The sequence below is a fragment of the Cyprinodon tularosa genome, unplaced genomic scaffold (genome assembly GCF_016077235.1).
Source record: "Cyprinodon tularosa strain WSP-4 unplaced genomic scaffold, ASM1607723v1 ctg373, whole genome shotgun sequence".
Lineage (NCBI taxonomy): Eukaryota > Metazoa > Chordata > Actinopteri > Cyprinodontiformes > Cyprinodontidae > Cyprinodon > Cyprinodon tularosa.
In genome coordinates this window covers 186,711-207,203 of record NW_024039089.1, presented here as the reverse complement: position 1 = coordinate 207,203, position 20,493 = coordinate 186,711, and the positions used below count along the sequence as shown (strand labels likewise).

The following is a 20,493-nucleotide window of genomic DNA, read 5'->3' as shown; positions in this document are numbered from 1 at the left end:
GACCTGTGAGGCGTCTGTTTCTCAAACTAGAGACTCTAATGTTCTTATCTTCTTGCTCAGTTGTGCAACGCGGCCTCCCACTTCTTTTTCTACTCCGGTTAGAGCCTGTTTGTGCTGTCCTCTGAAGGGAGTAGTACACACCTATATAGACCTATGTAGATATTGCACCAAAAACCAGACATTTGCAGCTAGAATAGTCATTTACCACATTAGCAATGTAACCCTAACCCTAACCCTTTCAACTGCATGTTATCAAATTATTTTATTTTAAGAGTAAAAATATCATTCCATTGGCAAACTATCTATTTTAGCTACTCAAATGAAGGTTAAATACACTTAATTTAAGACATTTTTACTTATTTCTAGATCGTTTTTCCAGTGCATCTTTAGAGCCCTGCATGGACAGGCTCCCTCTTATATCTGCGAGTTGATTCAGCCTAACTCTTCTGCTGGTAGTCTGAGATCTGCTGAGAAGAACTTGTTAATGATCCCTTGAAAACATTTCAGGATGAAAGGTGACAGGTCCTTCCAAGCTGTCGCACCCAGACTGTGGAATGCTCTACCACTTTACCTGCACTGGGTAAACTCCATTATCTTAAATAAAACAACTAAAAACATTCTTTTTTGTAACCAAGACTCATTTTATCAAGGGCTGCTATGACTGTACGTATTTTGTATGTATTTATTTTATATGGTGCTGTTTTGTATTGTATGCCTCATATTGTACAGCGCTTTGTGACCCTTGTTTGAGAAAGGTGCTGTATAAATAAACCTTATTTACTTACTTAGCAAACTGAGTGACTGCTTAAGGCCCCATGGTTACTAGAGGTCCCCTTAGAACAAGTTTTAGGTTTTTTGCATGCATAATGATTTTTATATGATTATGGTAATAAAAACACCCAATTTCATGATAAAATGTGCAGTTTTTACATCAATATCTCTTTATTTAGGCTGCTCAGGGGAACAGTGGGTAGCACTGCTGCCTTGCAGCAAGAAGATTCTGGGTTTGATTTGGATTTTCTATGTTCTCCCTGAGCATGTGTGGGTTCTCTCCGGGTACTCTGGCTTCCTCCCACAGTCCAAAACCATGACTGTTAGGTTACTGTAAATCCTCTAATATTGGCCTGTATTACATTAGTGGAGGTAAATAATGGCCGGACTCCTATACAGGCCGGCGCTATAATTAGAACCAAGGATGTTCCTGGGCAGTCCCCAACAACTTGTGATTGTAACATACAAGTACCACAGGGGGGCAATGTTTGCTGGTAGGTCTGGTGCTAACCAGCCAGCGTGAAAATGACAACATTTCGTTCACCTTCGTTGTTCTGAATTTCCCTTGAAATATTTGATTCTGGTAGCCTACTTCCACTTAGCCTGCCTCAAATAAAATTTCGCTGTGATGGCAGAACAGTTTCCATTCATTCTTTTTAAAACTTGGTTTCGCAAGTCAGTTTTGTCATGATGGGTTTAAGGTTCTTAGCCCACATGCAGAACACAACAGAGGCTGGGTAAAAGTTTAACAGAGTTTATTGAATGTTTCACAATCACAAGATAATGTACTGGATCTGGAACTGGTCCGGGCTGGTTACTGAAGTCTGCAGAGATGATAGTTTGATTAGAAGGCAGGCAGATGAATAATGAGTCTTTGATAATTCAGGATTATACCTTGACTGATTCCGGGCTTCTCTTTGAGAGAGAGGGAACCGCTGGGTCCAGAGACTGTTTGTTCAGCAGAGTTCAAGAGCAGCTGCGGCGTCTAGCTTCTGACTTTGAATGGCAGACCTTGATCAGAGTTTCCAGCTCTTAGTTAAGAGCAGCAGGGGAATCCACATAGGAATCTTCAGGTTAGGCTCTTCAGGGCAGATTGGCAGGTTAAGCTCACCCAGAGCTTCAGGTTAGAGACAGGTTTCCTGTGAGGCAAAAACAGAGGAGAGTTAGAATCTGATCTCTCTCTAGAGACAGCTAAGATTCTTCAGTTTCTAGGCTCAGGTTGCTAACCAAACTAAGGTCAACACTGCGGCGTCGAAGCAAGGTCTGGCAGCTGGTTATAAAGGGGAGGTCTCCTGATGAGTAGATGCGTCTCAGGTGTGCTGGAAGACTCCAGCTCCAGGAGAACCACTGCGCACTCTGCTGGAGGAAGGTGGTACAGCTCCAGATCCCAACAAGTTTGGCCAAGATTCCATTCTGTGTCTTTTTTTTTCTTTTTCGAATTGCCATGCAGAAAAATTGCAGCTGCTGGAAGATGTCTGAATAATGTTCTGTATACCGTTATGGTAGCTGTACTTTTTCAATAAATGAACCTAATATTTCATAGGTTCAAAGAGACACAAAATCTCGTTTTTATTCATTCCACTGGTAGTCTGTTTGGATCAAATAGGAATAGAGGCCTGCCTCTAATTCTGGCATCCTTCCAGTAATGGCCTGGACAAAGATGTACCTGAGTGAAATAAAGGCCCCGGCCTATATTAGAGGATTTACGTTAATTGGCTTCTCTAAATTCTCCTTAGGTGTGTGTGTGAAAGATTGTTTGTCCTGTTTGTCTCTGTGTTGCCCTGTGATGGACTGGCGACCTGCAGGATCAGTGTTGGGGAATAACGGATTACATGTAACGACGTTACGTAATTTAATTACAAAAAAAGAGTAACTGTACTTCGTTACAGTTACAATGAGAAAATATGTAATTCAGTTACAGTTACTCCCGAAAATATTAAGAATTACAAATTTAGTTAAATTTTTAAAAAAAATATAAAGAAAAACCTTTGCGAAATATGTAATGATATTTTTATTGCTTTGCGCCCTGTATCGCCATTTCCCGCTACGGCTCCTTGTCTCTATCAAATTTGCCACTCTGATGATCCATCCTGTGCTGGTGGAGCCTCCTTGAGGAACAGCAAGCGAGGGGACGGTTCTATTTCAGCTCAAGCAGCGCATCAAAAATGACAGCCTTCCAGCACTGGAAATTTAAGGAGCATTTCATATACATCTGTGAAAATGGCTCAAATTTAACCGTGCAGTGCAAGAAGTGTTGGCCGGCTATCAAGAACTTGTCCACGTCGAAGCGATCTATGTCAAACCTGAGGAAACATTTAGAGGTAAGTGCAACTCACTGATAGACGAAGCATCTCTTATTGTGGACATCCTGTGATTGCCTGTCAGCAGTTCCCTCTCAGCTTAGTGCTTTTTTAAGGTTCACATTCAGTTCTCAAAAATTAAATGTTGAACATGGGTCAATACTCATTAAAACCTTAAAGTAATCAAAAAGTAATTAGTTACATTACTTTTTAAAAGAAATCGAAAAAGTTACACTACAATAACATTTTAAACAAGGTAACTTGTAACTAACGGATTACATTTTTAAAGTAATTTACCCAACACTGTCCAGGATGTACCCCGCCTCTCGCCCATTGACAGCTGGGGATAGGCACCAGCACCCCTGGCGACCCCACTTGGGATTAAACATATCAGAAAATGGACGGATGGATTAAAAAATCAGGGTCCCAGGAATACCCAGGTCCACCCATGTACAACGGGGCACGTGCCCGTGTGAAATGGGTCTGCCGACGCCAACAGTGGCAGAAATGGGCTTCCATACTACACTTCATGTGATCAGATGTTATTCACCAACAATTATTCTGTACTTGAGTAAGCGTTTGACAAAGTACTCTTTTAATCTTACTTTAGTAAATTGTAAGATGAGTAGAAACAAAATAAAGCAGTGTTACTCATACTTGAGTAGATTTTTGGTTACTCTATCCTCCTCTTCACATTTCCCTTCCCTTCATTTAATATCTATTTTTAATATGTACTAAATTCTGATATTTTCTGCTGTTTTTGTGAACAGAATAAAATCAAAAGTATCAGAAAAATTGTTACAAATACTTTTTCTTGTTATTAGGTTTCAAACACACAATGTTTTTTTTATGCTTTTTCATAACATTTCCATAAATATAAACATCCTAATTCAAGCTAATTTGTTGGGGTAATTTTTAGGGGTATCACGTTGAATGAGGTGAATAAAAATAGACTATGCAATATTCTTAGCAAATTAGGTTTTTATTTGTGAAAGTTACTGAATGTGACTATATAATGAACCAAAGAAAACAAGATTTATTTAAAAGATGTTCAGAAAGTTTGAAGAATTTCTTTGCATACAGTTTATGAAATTGTAATCTGGCTGCTCTAAAGCAAATTATATAAGAAAACTACAAGGGATGGTCTGAAATGTTTGTAGGAGAATGGAAATATTCCTTTTTAATTAAGGTTATTATGAGATTTGAAGGTATTTGTAAAGCTGTTCAGCTGACCATATTAAAGGTGGATGTTTCTGTGGGAAGTCGGATGCATTCAAAGGATCTAAACACTGTTTGCATTTCAGAAAGTGCGAGAACCCCGTGCATAGAGCACTTACATTTCCTCTGCATCATTCCTTTTCATCAAGAGATGCAGGATCTCTGGAGTTAGCATCCTCCCCCTCCCTTCTTACCTTCTAGCTTTTCTGCAATACTAAAAGTAAATAATTGATTGGCTACAGGTCCTGGTAGGAGATGCCTGCCTAGGTCATCACTTTCAGAGCACATTCTGGCTGCAGTGATACAGAATCAGAACCGGGGAATCTGCAAAGCACCCACATCCTCTGAGGAGATACAAAGAACCCTTCCTCCCCCTCCTCTCTCTCTCTCACTCTCACTATCTCTCTGCTCTCAGTTTGAGCAGAACTGCGCTACACGTAGACAGGCTCTGTTTCACCTCTCAACCAGCCTGCTACCTCTGAGAAGGAACTTCCCATAGTTCACTCACTCAGCCTCCTTTTTTACCTTCTTCATCAGGATGGAGGAGCTCAGATCAAGATGGATGAAGCTGATCTTTATGACTGTTGTTTGTCTGTGTCTCTGCTTGCCGGGGGAATCGTACACCAAGAGAGCCCCGAAGGTACCTCGCTGTCCTGCAACCTGCTCCTGCACCAAAGACAGCGCTTTCTGCGTGGACACTAAGGCCATCCCCAAGAGCTTCCCCCCTGGAATCATCTCTCTGTGAGTCCAGAATTCAACATCCTCTTTATAACCTGCATGAAGCCTCAGCTGCAGGCAGCCTGGTACAGATGGCTACATCACTGATGTCACCCACAGTTATGTAATGATGCATGGAAGTCTCTGCTGTGTTTTAGTGATATATAAAGTGCAGAAAGATGATTTTCCTTCTACATCATCTGCCACCGAAACCGTAGGAAACGAAATATAATAAACGATGATGTTCCTGTAATGTTCCAATCCTGTCAAGCCCCAGAGAGAAATACTAACAATAGATTCCCACGCTCGCTGCTGGAGACATATTTCCTCTGAGAGATCTAATCTCAGTGGGTGAAGAGAGACACTTTTAGTAAATTAAAGCGCAAATAATGAAGACAGGAATTGTTTAAATGATGGGGCATTTTCATCTTACGCTTCATCACCTGTGGATTGAATAGTTTGCTTAAAAGAACAAAGCAGCACAGTTTGAGAATGTCCTGATTTCAAAGCAGAGGAGAAACATCTGATGGAAAAAAAAAGTGTGTCCCAGTTTGGAACAGTTGCTCTGAAATACACACTGGCAGGTTTCTAGATGGGGTTGACCTCTGCAATAAAAATAAGACAGTTGCCAAGGAGAGGAATCTGTTCTCTACCTTTAAATACATGCTGTGATGTTTTGAGGCTGTCACTTCATTTCGATGTTTTCTGTCTGAGCAGGACGATGGTGAACGCAGCCTTCACAACCATCCCAGAGGGAGCTTTCTCTCACCTTCACCTGCTGCAGTTCCTGTGAGTGCTCCAGCCCCCATAAAAAAACCTATTAGAGCTGCAAACAGACAATATTAGTTTAATGAGCTCTGTTATACAGATGCACCTTCACAGCGCATTAGCAGAGGTGTCAAGTAACGAAGTACTTCGTTACTGTACACTTTTTAGGTATCTATACTTTACTCCATTACTTATTTTTCTTCCTATTTCTGACTTCTACTCATTACATTTTCACACAAGTATCTGTACTTTCTATTCATTGCATTTTTAAAACAAATGTTAGTCGTTACTCTTGGCTTCGGTTTAATGTTTATAAATATTTCCCGTCATGTGCTCCATCCAATGCAGATCATTGGCTCCATCCACATCTAGTGAAAACTAGTGTGATTGGATGAGTCATAGAACGCAAACACTCATTGGTTAGCTAAAGGAAATCATCAGAAGCAAGCAGGTGTTCTTCAAACTGCTAACGTGAATTGTCTATGCCATGCTACAATGTTGGATTCAGAGAAAGATGTTGAAACGTCTGAAAGGTCGGACACAGGCGAGAGCGTATTGGGAGACGGAGACCAACAAGACCTCCCTCATCCTTGGCCCTATCTCAAAGAATTATTCAAAATAGTAGAAAAATTTAGCTTTCAATTCATATAGCGGCCTCTGGCTGTTTTTCTTTTTAAGGTTACTTTATACTTTCATACTTTAAGTAGTTTTTGGAGCACATACTTTTTCATTTTTACTTGAGTAAAGAGGTCAAGTTGATACTTCAACTTTTAAACTACAATATCTATACTTCTACTTAAGTATCAACAGTGTGTACTTTTGACACCACTGAATAAGGCAGGTACGTATTCATACAGACACGTTCTGTTCAGCTTTAACAACGAGGGGACTTCAGCCACTCTACTCCAGATGAATGCTTATTGAAAGCAGTGGTGACATAGCAGATAAAGGGTAAAGTGGCTCAGTATCAGTGTCTGTGCCAATGACTGACTCCCTTCAGTTCAGCTTTGCCACACAAAGGCCTGCTTGTTTCCTTAGATGCAATCAGGAGTTTGTTTATTTGCAAACTCGAGCCGACCTGAGAGTTTATGTAAAATTCTCATATGACAAAAATTATTTTGATAATTTAATGTCACTTTACAAGCTAGAACTTCGGGGAATTGTATTGTCTTCTTAATACAGACAAAAAAAAAACATAAATGACCTTTTATTTGTAACAGCAGAGAGGTTTGAGAAAATATTTGAAGAAAGTGCTCTTATCAGATGAGACTGAAACAACTCTTTGGGCTGAGAAGTAAACCAGTATGGTTGGTAGAACAGCAGGAACGGACAAAGTGGTCTGAGTCGATGGAGAAAGCTAGGTTGCAAATGGGTTATGACCGGGGTTGGAGGTTCGCCAGGAAAACAAAATTACAACAAAGCTAAATCATAATGGTTTACATCAGAGTTTACACTGTAAAAACTATCTAGAAGTAAGTAAAGATTATTTAAATTAAGTGTATTTACCCTTAATTTGAGTAGGTAAGTAAGAGGATTTGCCAGTGGAATGAGTATTTTTACTCTTGAAATAAGATAATTAGATAAAATGGACTTGAAATAAGACAATGCAATTGTTTTTTTCTTATTTTAAATGTAAATTGTCTTGTTCCATTGGCAAAGTGTCTCACTTACCTCCTCAATCCAAGAAAAAATGCACGTATTTTAAGAAAAAATTACTTATAAAGATTCACATTTTTTGCAGTGTACTTAAACGGACCAGTCAAAGTTGAGATCCGAGTAGAAAGAAGAATCTGTGGTATGACTTTGCAGCTGCATCAAATTAAGTTTATAAAACACATTGACTCAGATAGACCCCCCAGGGGTAGACAGCTAGACAGTGACGCAGATAAGGTCACTGTCTGGCATCCCTGAGAAAGAACGTTGGTTAATTCCACATCCACTGTACACTATGCCTATTTCCTGTTTGGTACCTAATGGCAGAAACTGTGTCGTCCTCAACGCCTGGCACACCTCGGACACTATCCGAAAAGGATGCTAGTCTGTAGCTCTGTGCGACGGTCTGGTGGTTTGCACCCGAAGCCAAAACACGCAGCGCCATGGCCAGTCTTTCAGGAACACTCACTGAACTGCCTGTCATCCAGCGTTGGATACGGGGGTTGTAGACGTCAAACAAGCTTGCCAAACCGACACACGGACACCCACAATCCCAGCTAGTTCGTGATTTTCCCTCTTGCGCTGTGGTGTGGTGTAAATAACTGTAAAATAAATAGGCATAAATCAAAAAATATCTGTGTCATACCTGCAACAAGCTAACTGCAACATACTACTGAGTATAACCAGCCCTTTAGGCAAGACAATTAACGCTAATGCCTGCTTTTTGCTCTGTAATTGAAAATATGAAAATAAAACACTGGAAAATGAATAAATAAATAAAAAATACTCCGCTTTTTTGTAGCTCTTAACAAATAGGACGGAGATAATTCAACACAGTATTGAGCTTAAAGGATTTTTTTTTTTACAGATTTAGACATTATCAAATGAATAGGTGATGGAGGTAGAACAGGCTGGTGGAGGATTGAATAGTCGATGGTACCCTTTTAAAGATGGTTGATGGTTCACCGGGCTTCATAAGCAGATATTGGCAGAACAGGCTGAGGCAGTCCAGGTACACTGGAAACACATTCTAGAAAATGTCCTAAATTAAGTGCATTTACCCCTAATTTCAGTAGGTAAATGAGATAGTTTGCCAATGGAATGAGGATTTTTACTCTTTAAATAAGATAACTAGATAATATGCACTTGAAATAAGACAATGCAATTGTGTTTTCTTATTTTAAGTGTAAATTATCTTGTTCCATTTGCAAAATGTCTCGTTAACCTCCTCAATCCAAGAACAAATGCACTTATTTTAAGAAAAAATGACTTATCTAGATTTAAACTTTTTCCAGTGTATTGACCAGAGTCAGAAGAAAAAGAGAACCCAATGATGTGATGGTGAGCACAGGAACACAGGACAACCAGGTGGTGCACACAAGCAATGAAAGTGAACCTTAAGGAGGCATTGAGACATTCAGGTAGAGACTGACTGTGACAGGCAGAGGTCAAGGAGCAGAATAGAGAAAACTTAACAGGCTGTTATCAATTAAAAATGTTTAGAGTTGTAACATGACAAAGCAAAAACGTTCGAGGATCAGGGATACTTTTGCACAGTGATGTGATTTCTTCTTTTTGTTTTGCTTCAACAGGCTCTTGAACTCCAACACATTCACGATGATTGCCGACGAGGCGTTTGCTGGTCTGTCTCACCTGCAGTACTTGTGAGTGAGTCACTGAATGCACCATGTTTTCAATATAGAATAAATAGTATTTTTTTAATTTTCGGGGGTTAGAAATGACTCATCAAAGACAACATGGGTCATTAATGTATCCCTGTTTGTTAAAGACAAGCTCTTTATGTCTACACCTTGAAGCTTTCTCTCTCCGGTTCGTTTTCCTGAAAAGAGATCACTCAGGACAAACTCTTTAAATAATACTTCTTAACTTATATGTATTAAATAACCAGGAGACATGACAAAAGATTTTGATAGAAGTTGTAATCTTACTCAGATCAGAGAAGTTTCTTATAGTTACAGAAGGCAGCTGCACACCCCCCAGGCTCACTTCTCGGGAAGTGGCCCCCATTAACAGTTAAAGAGGCATTTTATACATCTCCAGTCTGCCACATCATCACATTTTACATCACACACGTTAGCAGATGAGAAGACATCAATGGCTCCAGCCTTATCAAAATATTACAATTTTTTCTTAGCTGAAGGACGCCGCTCTCATTTCATTCCTAAATATTTACCACTTACAGAATGAAACTTACAGGTTGGAGGAGAGTCCCTGCCTCAAGTGGAGGAGTTCAAGTATCTTGGGGTCCTGTTCACGGTGTGGCTGCTGCAATAATGCGGACGCTGCACCGGTCTGTCGTGGCTAAGAGAGAGAGAGCTGAGCGAAAAGGCAAAGCTCTCAATTTACCGGTCGGTCTATGTTCCTACCCTCACCTATGGTCATGAAATCTGGATCATGACCCAAAGAACGAGATCCCGGATACAAGCGGCTGAAATGAGCTTTCTCCGCAGGGTGGCTGGGCTCTCCCTTAGAGATAGGGTGCGGAGCTCGGTCATTCGGGAGAGGCTCAGTGTAGAGCCAGTTCTCCTCCACATCGAGAGGAGTCAGTTGAGGTGGCTCGGACATCTTCTTCGGATGCCCCCTGGACGCCTCCCTCGGGAGGTGTACCAGGCACGTCCCACCGGGAGGAAGCCCAGGGGACGACCCAGGACTCGCTGGAGAGACTATGTCTCTCGGCTGGCCTGGGAGCGCCTAGGGCTTCCCCCAACGGAGCTGGAGGACGTGTCTGCGGAGAGGGAAGTCTGGGAGTCTCTGCTTAGTCTGCTGCCCCCATGACCCGGTTCCGGATAAAGCGGGAGACGACGAGTACGAGAATGAAGATTATAACTGTATATCCGGACAGAGGAACTGTCTTAATTAGATAAACTACTGGGGAAAACATCACTTCTAACCTGCAACTGGCAGTTAATATCAATGACATTAACCTAACATGTTGCAATGTTTCATTAAGGAACAAATGGGTAGTGGTCCACGGTGGTATCTAAGAGTTTGCTGCAGTGCAAAGGCAGTTATGCTTTTAGGCGTGTGTGGGTGTTTTAATAAGGTTGCCCATGGTTGCCATTTATGTGAAAATGCCTCAGATACTGTATATTCCGAACATTCAACAGCTTGCACTCTGCAACATGCAATATCTTGATCAACGTTTATCATCGGCTGTTACTAGTAAACATCAGCCAGGTATACCAGAAAAAGCCACCCAGTTAGTTTAGAGTGAATTACTCCTGGGTAGTGTTTGCACTTTGAACCTTATCTGTACTGTGGGAGTTACATAAGCCTACACATACACATACTGTGCTGTTTTTTCATAGCATTCTGCAATTCTTTTATTTCTGGCATCGCAGTATCTTTGCCATAAACATCTGAGCAGATAAACTCTGCAGTGTTGAAAAACAGAGCCAGAAGTGAAATTGAAAATAAATCCTTCTTTGACAGTGAGCACTTAGCCTCTGCAGTGTGAAAAAAGCTGAATATGCCATCGGGTGAATTGATGTGCTTTAGAAAGTAGTTAATTGATGGCTAGGAGTGGGCAGGCTGCAGGCTGCATGGCTTTGACTGCAGCCTGACTTACACTGCGTCCTCACTGCGGCCTTCCTCCTACTAAACTCATGTAATCATATCCAGCCATCTTCAAAAGAGTTTGCTCCTCAACTCAGTGTAGACGAAACAGAGACAGAGCAAGATCAGATGATGTGGATATCAAATTCAGGCGAAACTATTTTGGGCCTGAATTGTGTTTTTCTAATCAGTGAAAGTAGAATTACCATTATTGCTTGACTGTAACTTGTAAGGCTCTAAAATTTTACACAAAGACTTAAAATCTTTAAAAAAAATTTCTTCTCAGATTCATTGAGAACAACGACATCCAGGAGCTGTCCAAGCACACCTTCAGAGGACTCAAATCTCTCACTCACCTGTAAGTGTTTTGGAGTGTGGAGGTGTATTTCATAGAGATATCTAAACTAAAATATATACCTGAAACATCCACAGATGAAAGATTTGTGATCGATTTCTAATTGGTTTCGCGATGCCGTATATCATTTGTTCCCAATCACAGTAGTGTGTGTGGCACAGATGCATTATGGGTATGTTTAACGCTGTACAGGTGCTCATCAGGAATCTATGACATGATGAATTTATCTTTACATTCAAACAGAGCTTAAATCTTATCCTCTCAGAGATCTGTCTAAATATGCATATTAGATGTGTTTGCTTTTCCTGGTCTGGAAGCCTCATCTGGCGGACCATGGCACACAGTGATCTCTTAAAAATTTAGATAAATGTACTATATTGTCCCAAAAGTTAGAACATTTCTATTTAAAAAATACTGTCTTGAAATCTGTGGGGGTTTTTTTTCCATTATCTTATGCAGGCCAGTAAGTTATATGTCAGCTTTAAGAGGAGTTTTTTGCACCATTACAAAGAGACGTCCTAGTCAACAATCACGTAGGGGGCCAACCAGGTGTCAGTGACGGGACCCCTAAGAATTCGGGGCCCCTAAGCAACTGCAAACTCTGCTTACCCATAGTTACGCCATTGATCAGACCATATTGACCCGAAAGTCAGAAAATTTCTATTTTTAGAAAAAATCCTGTCTTAAAATATGTTTCTTTTTTTGGTCGTTATCTTATGCAGGCCAGTTAGTTATACATCAGCTTGAACACCTAAATTCGGCCAATCATATCTCAACGGTCATCTGTCAATCAAATTTTTTGGTCATAGCATCTTGATTCATATGTCGCAGCTTGAAATAAGAAATCAGAATGATTTCCTTTCCCATTGAGTTGCGTCCCAGTGTTCACAGGGATGGACGTCTGTGTCTTCAGCAGGCGTAGAGCTAACAGAACTGGCAGCGTTGCGAGGCAAGGGCTCAAACATGCACGGCTGGAAGCCTTCTACACCAAACCAAGCTTCTGTCGCCCTGGCGTCCTCTTCCACAACATCTAAATAATAAGTAACATAAACTGCAAAATATATATTGGCCTTTCATAAAAAACAATTGCTCTTACTCCTCTATATTTTCTCTGATCTGATTTTAATAATCATCTCTGGTGTACTTTTATACTATTTGAACTGTTCAGACTGTACGCACACAACAAAAAATGCCTTCTAAAAAATAGTAGCAAGCAAATGAGACTTGGTAAGATTTTTTAAAACAAGAACATAATATCCGAGTAGTAAGCATCCAAAAAAACTTAAATCAAGTAGAAAAATCTATTTTTTCTTTTACTTGATAAGATTTTTTCTCTTATTTTAAGCTATTTACTCTCATTTATTAGTCATTATTGCTTAAAATGAAATGTCCTTTAACCTCTTACACCCTCAGGGGGAATAAATAAATTTCTGCCTGACAAAAACACACAAAAGTAAATCAATTATAGCCTCACAGCTATTAGATTTAAGAACAAACTTTTGGTACCTCTGTAAAGGTAAGATGTCATAGAATGGTTTTCTGGTGTCAGCACCATTGTAGCTTTGACCCTGCCTCAAATATTACGGACAAAATACAAAATATTTTGCATTTTTTGAACCTCGCCAAAATTTTCTTTGAAATAAACATTGCAAAACACTACCAAAATATTATTTATAGCACAAAAAAGTAGTACAGACTTTTAGCTCTAAATGTTGTGTAAAAATATACCAAATTTGGACTCAATCAGATGAATCATATTTATTTTAGAATGGTATTAGTGAGAAATTTCTTAGGCGGAGGGGCCATTTTGGCACATTTATCCAAAAATGTCACCAAACTGTGCCAAATGTGTTTTTTACATCAATACTGGGGGTTTGTTAAAATTACGAGGTCACGTAGCAGCTGGACCCACCGGTGGGTCCGTAGGGTTCTAGGGGCTAACCAATTATTGCTCAAAACAAGCATACAACAGGCTTAAAAACAAGGCAGTTCATTTAAAGGCTTAAAACTAGTCTGTTTTTCTTAGCTAGAATTCATTTAATTATTTAGGTGTAGTAAATGTATGGGAAAAATACACTTGACAAAAACTTCAAAACGTTTTTTTTTTTTTTTTTTTTTTTTTTGCCGAAATGTCACAGAATTAAGTGAAATAATCTTATTTCAAGTGTATATTATCTAAAATCTTATTTTAAGAGTAAGAATACTCATTCCATTAGGAAACTATCTCATTTACCTACCTAAATTATGGATAAATACACTTAATTTAAGGAATTTTTACTTATTTCTAGATCGTTTTTCCAGTGTGGATCCATATTATGGAAAACTCTAATTTTGCAGATCCCTCTCAAACAACAACCTGCAGCAGCTTCCCAGAGATCTCTTCAAACATCTGGACATCCTCACAGATTTGTAAGTTTGTATTGATATCATGAAAGCTATAAATTAAACAGTCTCCATCAGTTCCTCTAAAAGATCTCACTCCACAGCTGGAGTGTTTGGATAACTGTTCAAGGTAAAGTTATTTCTAACATAGGGTGTTGCGATGATTCCTGTTTGAGATCTAAAGATATATATTTGTTATCATTTAGAGACCTGCGTGGGAACTCGTTACGCTGCGACTGTAAGATCAAATGGCTGGTCGACTGGATGGAGAAGACCAACACTTCGGTCCCGGCCATCTATTGCGCCAGCCCCTTTGAATTTCAGGGTCGTAGAATCCGTGACCTCACACCGCGGGACTTTAACTGCATCACAGCAGGTTTTATTTGACTTATTTTCAAATGAAGCTGTGGTATTCCAAGAAGAAGATTTAAAAACAATCCACTGGACTTTGTTTTCAAGTTTGAAGACGTTTCGCTTCCCTTCTAGGAAGCTTTTTCAATTCAAAATGTCAGGAATAGCGTTGAGTTTGAGCTTTTATGCGGTAGCCCAACAAAGCCTTGTTTTTGTTTTGAAAACATGCAAATTGGAACAGAGGAAGGGGTCCACCAATTTGGAATGAGGGTTGTTTTGCTTCTTTTGTTAGACTGCATGCCCTATACCCATCTAAGTGACTGAAAGGTCGGTTGTTAAAGGGGATTTTTGGCCTGGTTGAATACACAAGGTCCTCCGCTCTCCTGTACAGCGGGTGGGTACAGGTACAGGGGTAAAGGGTACAGGGGGTCTTTAAATTCAATTCAATTCAGTTTATTTCTATAGCGCCAATTCACAACTCATGTGATCTCAAGGCACTTTACAGTTCACCAGATCATAAAGTCAAATTGATTCAAAGTTTTCTATCTAAGGAAAACCAGTTGATTGCATTGATTCAACCAACGTGCACTTAACAACCAGTAGACGTAAAGCGTATATGCGTCACCCTGCTCCCGGCTACGGAAGCCCAAACGTGCCATATAACTACACCCTCAAACTAAGCATGCTTGTAGCGAAAGTGGAGAGGAAAAACTCCCTTTTAACAGGAAGAAACCTCCAGCAGAACCAGGCTCAGTGTGAGCGGCCATCTGCTGAGGCTGACTGGGGTTCAAGGAGACAGAAGCAGAGATACAAAAAGAAACTGTAAAACGCGGCCCTGTCCAGGAGTCACACAGCCAGCCAACTCCCATGTCAGAGAATGAAGAGAGCACATCCAGTTAGTCACAGTCAGAGAAACAGGACTACACTGAAAAACAGGCCGATCTCCAACATCCATAAACAAAGGTGTTGATGGCAGCAGCACAGCTGATATTTCTCTCCAGAATGGAGTCACAGCCAAAGAGGAACAGAGGACAGAGGTTGTTAAAGGGGACAAATCCCCTTTAAAGTCCAGTCGATTGTTTTTAAATTTCTTTTTTGAATGACAATGACCTGGATGACTGAGAACCTTCAACAGCATAGAAGCTGTGATGTCATTGGCGTGTAGGTGTTCTCACTCTGGTTTCTTATCCAACAGACTTCGCCGTGTATGAAACCTTCCCTTTCCACTCGGTGTCTGTGGAGTCCTACGAATTCAACGGAGATCAGTTTGTGGCCTTTGCTCAGTCAGATTCAGGATTCTGTACCCTGTATATATGGGATCATGTGGAGATGATCTTCAGAAGATTCCATAACATCACCTGTAAGTGTTATAACTGACAGTGTGCACTTTGAAAAGAATGAAAAGATAATGTCTTTGGCTTCTTTGTGTCTCTCCTGAAGCTCGCTCGGCTGTTTACTGCAAACCCGTGGTGATAAACAACACTCTATACATGGTAGTAGCTCAGCTGTTTGGTGGATCGCACATTTACAAGTAAGGACGACAGTTTAATTCCATATTTAATGGCTGCCAGTGACTTCTCTAATTCTAATTGAGCTAAGCATTTTAGTGTAGCTCTAACTGAATATTGAGGATAAATATCCTGCTGGAGGGCAAACTTCTGCTCCACTTCTCCTCTATAGGATGTGACAATGCCACTATTGTTTTTTTTTAAAGTTGCCAAGGGGTGCAAACACATCATTTCACAGCAAATTCAAAATCTCCTGCAAACTCAAAAATAAAAAAAAAAGTGCATGCCAAAAAATTCAATAAGCTGCAAAGGAGAAGATCTGCAATCACAGAGAGCAGCAAAGTGGAAACGTGCTACAAAAACAAAACCATTTGCAAATATATTAATGCTAACACCAAAACCATAAACAGTGAAAATGCTGAAAATAACAAAAACAGCTGCAAGTTACTGCAAACCGGCACCACATAGGGATGCATTAGGAGGAGAAAACCATCACATTGGAAAAAAGTCTAAATCTTGATAAGTCTATTTCTCTTAAAATCAGTGCACTTGTTCTTGGATTGAGGAGGTAAAGAGACATTTTGCCAATGGAACAAGACAATTTAGACTTAAAATAAGGAAACTCAATTGCATCGTCTTATTTCAAATCTAAATATCTTATTTTAAGAGTAAAAGTACTCATTCCATTGGCAAACTATGTCATTTAGATACTCAGATTAAAGATAAATACACTTAATTTAAGACATTTTTTACTTATTTCCAGATCGTTTTTCCAGTGCAACTCATATGAGAACAAATCCTTAGTAATGGGATAAACTGGATGCTATATTAGAAATATTTTTAAAAAAGGATTTAAAAAAAAGTAATATTTTTTTCTTTGTATTTTCTCTGGGTGGCCTCCAGTGTATACTTTTGCTTTGGGTCTGGTCCTTTATCAGTTTGTAGTAATCTCTATGTTCTGGTCCCATATTAGTTGTTGATTGTCTCCCCCTAGAGGCCTGGAGCACTTATGTGGCTCTAGTTTACAGCTTTTCATAGATTTCTTTCGGCTACATATAGCACTTTCCTTTGCAGGTGTATATTTGTGTTTATTTACTGACTTTATTTCTGAATGTGCAACAGATTTTGTGTTTGCAGCACGCTTCACTCAGCTTTTCTTAACTCGCAGTTGTTTTTGGTACTTGCAGCGTTTTTAGTTTGCACTTGTTTTGCCTGTTGGTCTGAATTTTGAGTTAAATTTCTAAGTTTGCCTTTTAAATCTGCTGCGGAATCATGTTTTGTTGTTAGGATGACATGGTCAGGGTGATATCTACGTAGTTACTAATTTTCTTGAATTTAAATTAGGTCTAAAACATTTATAAAGCCTGGTCTTCCATGTGAGATGTTTTGGCTTTCATTAAATACCATCATTCCTTCCACTTTCCCATTAAGGCCAGATTTAGGGAGTCTGTTTGTCCTAAGAACAGATTGTCATGCCTGAGCTGCGGCTCTCTGCAGCTCCTCCAGTTTGACCACAAGACACATTGTTGCTTCTCTAATACTCTTCATGCCAGGCCTATCGTTTTAGCTAGACGTCTTGTTAAGTTTGCAGTTATGTCATATTCTTTTCATTTTCAGATGAAGATTAGTACTCTTAAAAAAATAAGAAATAACCAATTCATAATCCTCCAAAATGCCACTAATATATGATTATAGAACATTGCTGTTGTAACATGAAAATGATGTGAAGTTCGAATAGTATTTTTCCGTAGTTCCAGGTGTATTTGCATGGTGATTATTCCTGTTTGTCTCTGTAGTGATGTAATAGTCTATCGACCTGTCCAGGGTGGAGCCTTCCTCTGGCCCATGACTGCTGGAGACAGAGCCCAGCTCCCTGTGATTAAGGGTTAAAGCAAAAGATTTAAGAAAATCAAAGAAAAAATTCACACATTTTTTTTCCTATCAGTGATGAAAGTGATTTTTCTAAAGTAAATTTATTGTTCTACCTTTATGAGTATATACTGACAGCTTGACTGTGAATACAGGTGGGAGGAGGGACCCCTGCGCTTTGTAAAGATCCAAGACATTGACACCAATCGGGTGAGGAAACCCAACTTTGTCGACACCTTCCAGCTTGATGGAGAGTGGTACTTCATTGTTGCAGACAGCTCCAAGGCGGGCTCCACCAGCATCTATCGCTGGAACAGCAACGGGTTCTACGCCCATCAGTCCCTCCATCCCTGGCACCGGGACACTCACGTGGAGTTCATAGACGTCGGTGGGAAGCCTCATCTCATCCTCTCCAGCGCCTCTCAGCCACCTGTGGTTTACCAGTGGAACCGAAGCCAGAAGCAGTTTGCCTTCCTGTCCATCATCACAGAGCTCGCGGATGTACAGATGGTGAAGCACTTTTGGGTGAGGAAAGTCCTCTACCTCTGCCTCACTCGCTTCATCGGTGACTCGAAGATCCTGCGTTGGGAGGGGCAGCGATTCGTGGAGATCCAGACTCTGCCCTCCCGGGGTTCGATGGTGGTCTATCCCTTCACGGTGGGCCTTCGCCAGTACCTCATCCTGGGAAGTGATTTCTCCTTCTCCAGGGTGTACCTGTGGGACGATCTCACCCAGCGCTTCCAGCTATTCCAGGAGCTCAACATGAGGGCCCCCAGGGGGTTCGGCCTGGTATCGGTCGACAACAAAGACATTCTGCTGGCCGCCAGCTTCAAAGGTAACACCTTGGCCTACCAGCACCTGGAGGTGGATCTCAGTGCCAAATGAACAACAGGAGAAATTTACCTTCTGATTCAAAATGTGCCAATAAGACTGCAGAAACGCTGAAGCCATGTAACTTTATCTTGTGTAAACCAACTAATTAAATGATTGTTTTTGAAATTTTGCACTAGAACTTAAAATCTAATGGAAATAATATGTTAGTCAACGTTAGAGTTGTGAAGCTGCTGAATCACTGTTCTGTTCAAAGAAATTATGGCTAGAGCATCGCTGTCGTATTTCTGATTTGTTGTGCTTAACTGATTACATTTAGATACTGAATGACAGAGAGGAGAAGTATAAATGTTTTGTACTCTATATGGTAAAATGAAAACCATTTTTGCACGACATTAAAAAGCTCACCCAGAAACACACAAAAAAGTTTGTTTTTCATCATTTTTTAAATAGAAATACATGTATGTGCTTTTGCCCTTTCAGTTCCTCCATTATTTAATCTGTTGTGGCTCAAATGATCAATTTAATGTCATTGCTTATAGCTCACAATAAAAAGAGATGCTGTTTGCTATATACATTCTTCCACAGATTTGCCTAAAATATGAATATTTAAATCAAATTTAGAAACTTGATAGCTGTTCAACATTTTAACAGCTTTGTATGTTTTGAAAGTTGCAATGCAACTGCTTTTATAGTACAGAGGAGTGAGGAGTCTCTGAGGGAGATCAATGACTACTCCAGTTGTCTCACCATCCTCTGCAAGACATTATAAAAAATATATATATATATATATAATTTATAGATACAATGAAAGAGGTCACATATTTAATCAGGAATGCGAATTTGAATTGATATTGTGTAGGATTCGAAATTTATTCTGTCAAATGTTTCTCCTTTTGGTCTGTTGCCTTTTATAGGACTCGGGATCTGCATTGCATTGTGGGACGTGGCGGCCATATTGAAGGCTACGCGAATGTAAACATAGCTCTGATACAACGTTTTTGTTGAAAGAAGAGACGTAGAAGTAGGGAAAAAAAAGATGTTAAAATCCTGAAAAGGATCTGGAATTTACCGGGACACATTAAATAGAGAAGCCACGGACCGGTATGTTGACAAAATCAGCATTATTAATAATTTGGATCCATATGAAGTTCCAAACAATGAGTGGAGCACCGATGAGTGAGCGCCTATACTTCAAAACAGTTCTGAAGCTACAAGTCCTTGGAGTCTCATGTGCAGTTCACGAATGGATGGGTTCAGGAGCTGCAGATCATAAAGCCAGCAAACAGTGGGAACACAGTAATCCGTACAAAGGTAAGCTGTGCTCAGACGGGCTCTGGAACCTGCTAGTTAAGCAACTGCTAACCGCTAGTGCTAACAACCACTCACGTATGTAATGTACTTTCTGACTCTTTTTTATCTCTGACACTTGGTCTCCGTGGTTGCGCCTCCAGGCAGGAAAGCGGTGGAAAATTAACCCATTTTCTATGTTTTTCCCATGGCGATCATGTGTTGCGCTGTTACAGCCCACAATACAGCAACGGTTTACCATGGTTGAAATCAAGTTAAGGTGAAATTAATCAAATTAAAACACGGCTAAGAGGGAGTACAGTACGCCATAGTCATAGGCAGTAGTCTGAGCAGCGGTAAAAGAGGCCTTCAAGATGGCGGCGACGCAAAGTGCTTAGGTCATGACGACCAAGCCCTATGCTGGTAATTTGTGGAGGAACAAAAAATCTAAAGTAAAACAAGTGTATTACTTTATTCCAGATGCATAGAAATGTAAGTTCAGTTAAATAAAACTGCACATCGTGTTAGCTTATTGTTAAAACAAATCTAAGTTTAAACTGTAGCAATATTTAAAACATCTTTAAAACAAGTATTATGTTGTTTAAAATTCAAGCAATAAACTTTTCAGATATACCTAATACAGTTTATTATTTTTAAGTTCTTTGCTTCCGGTTTCCAGTCATACATACAGCAGAAAACATCTCCATATTTACAGTTATATTCATGGTTGGTTCTAGACAGGGACCAACAGGGTCCAGTGCTCATGTAGAACTGGTTCTGGCTCCTGTAATGAGAAAATAGCAATAAAAAAAGATCAATGATGATAGGGGTCTGATAGCTCTTTTAGGCCCATTTCCTTTTATTCTTTACAGTTCTATTTTAATTATGATTTAAAAGTTATGAT

The 20,493-nt window shown here is 39.9% G+C and overlaps 1 protein-coding gene across 1 annotated transcript; it reads left to right on the top strand.

Moving 5' to 3' along the window:
* The first annotated feature begins 4,607 nt into the window (after positions 1-4,607).
* lgi3 (leucine-rich repeat LGI family, member 3) lies at positions 4,608-18,794 on the top strand. The gene is made up of 9 exons (XM_038296612.1): positions 4,608-5,030; positions 5,724-5,795; positions 9,020-9,091; positions 11,290-11,361; positions 13,696-13,767; positions 13,947-14,116; positions 15,287-15,451; positions 15,532-15,622; positions 17,624-18,794. The coding sequence occupies exons 1-9, from the start codon at positions 4,828-4,830 to the stop codon at positions 18,351-18,353; spliced, it is 1,647 nt and encodes a 548-aa protein (XP_038152540.1). The 5' UTR covers positions 4,608-4,827; the 3' UTR covers positions 18,354-18,794.
* Positions 18,795-20,493: the final 1,699 nt, after the last annotated feature.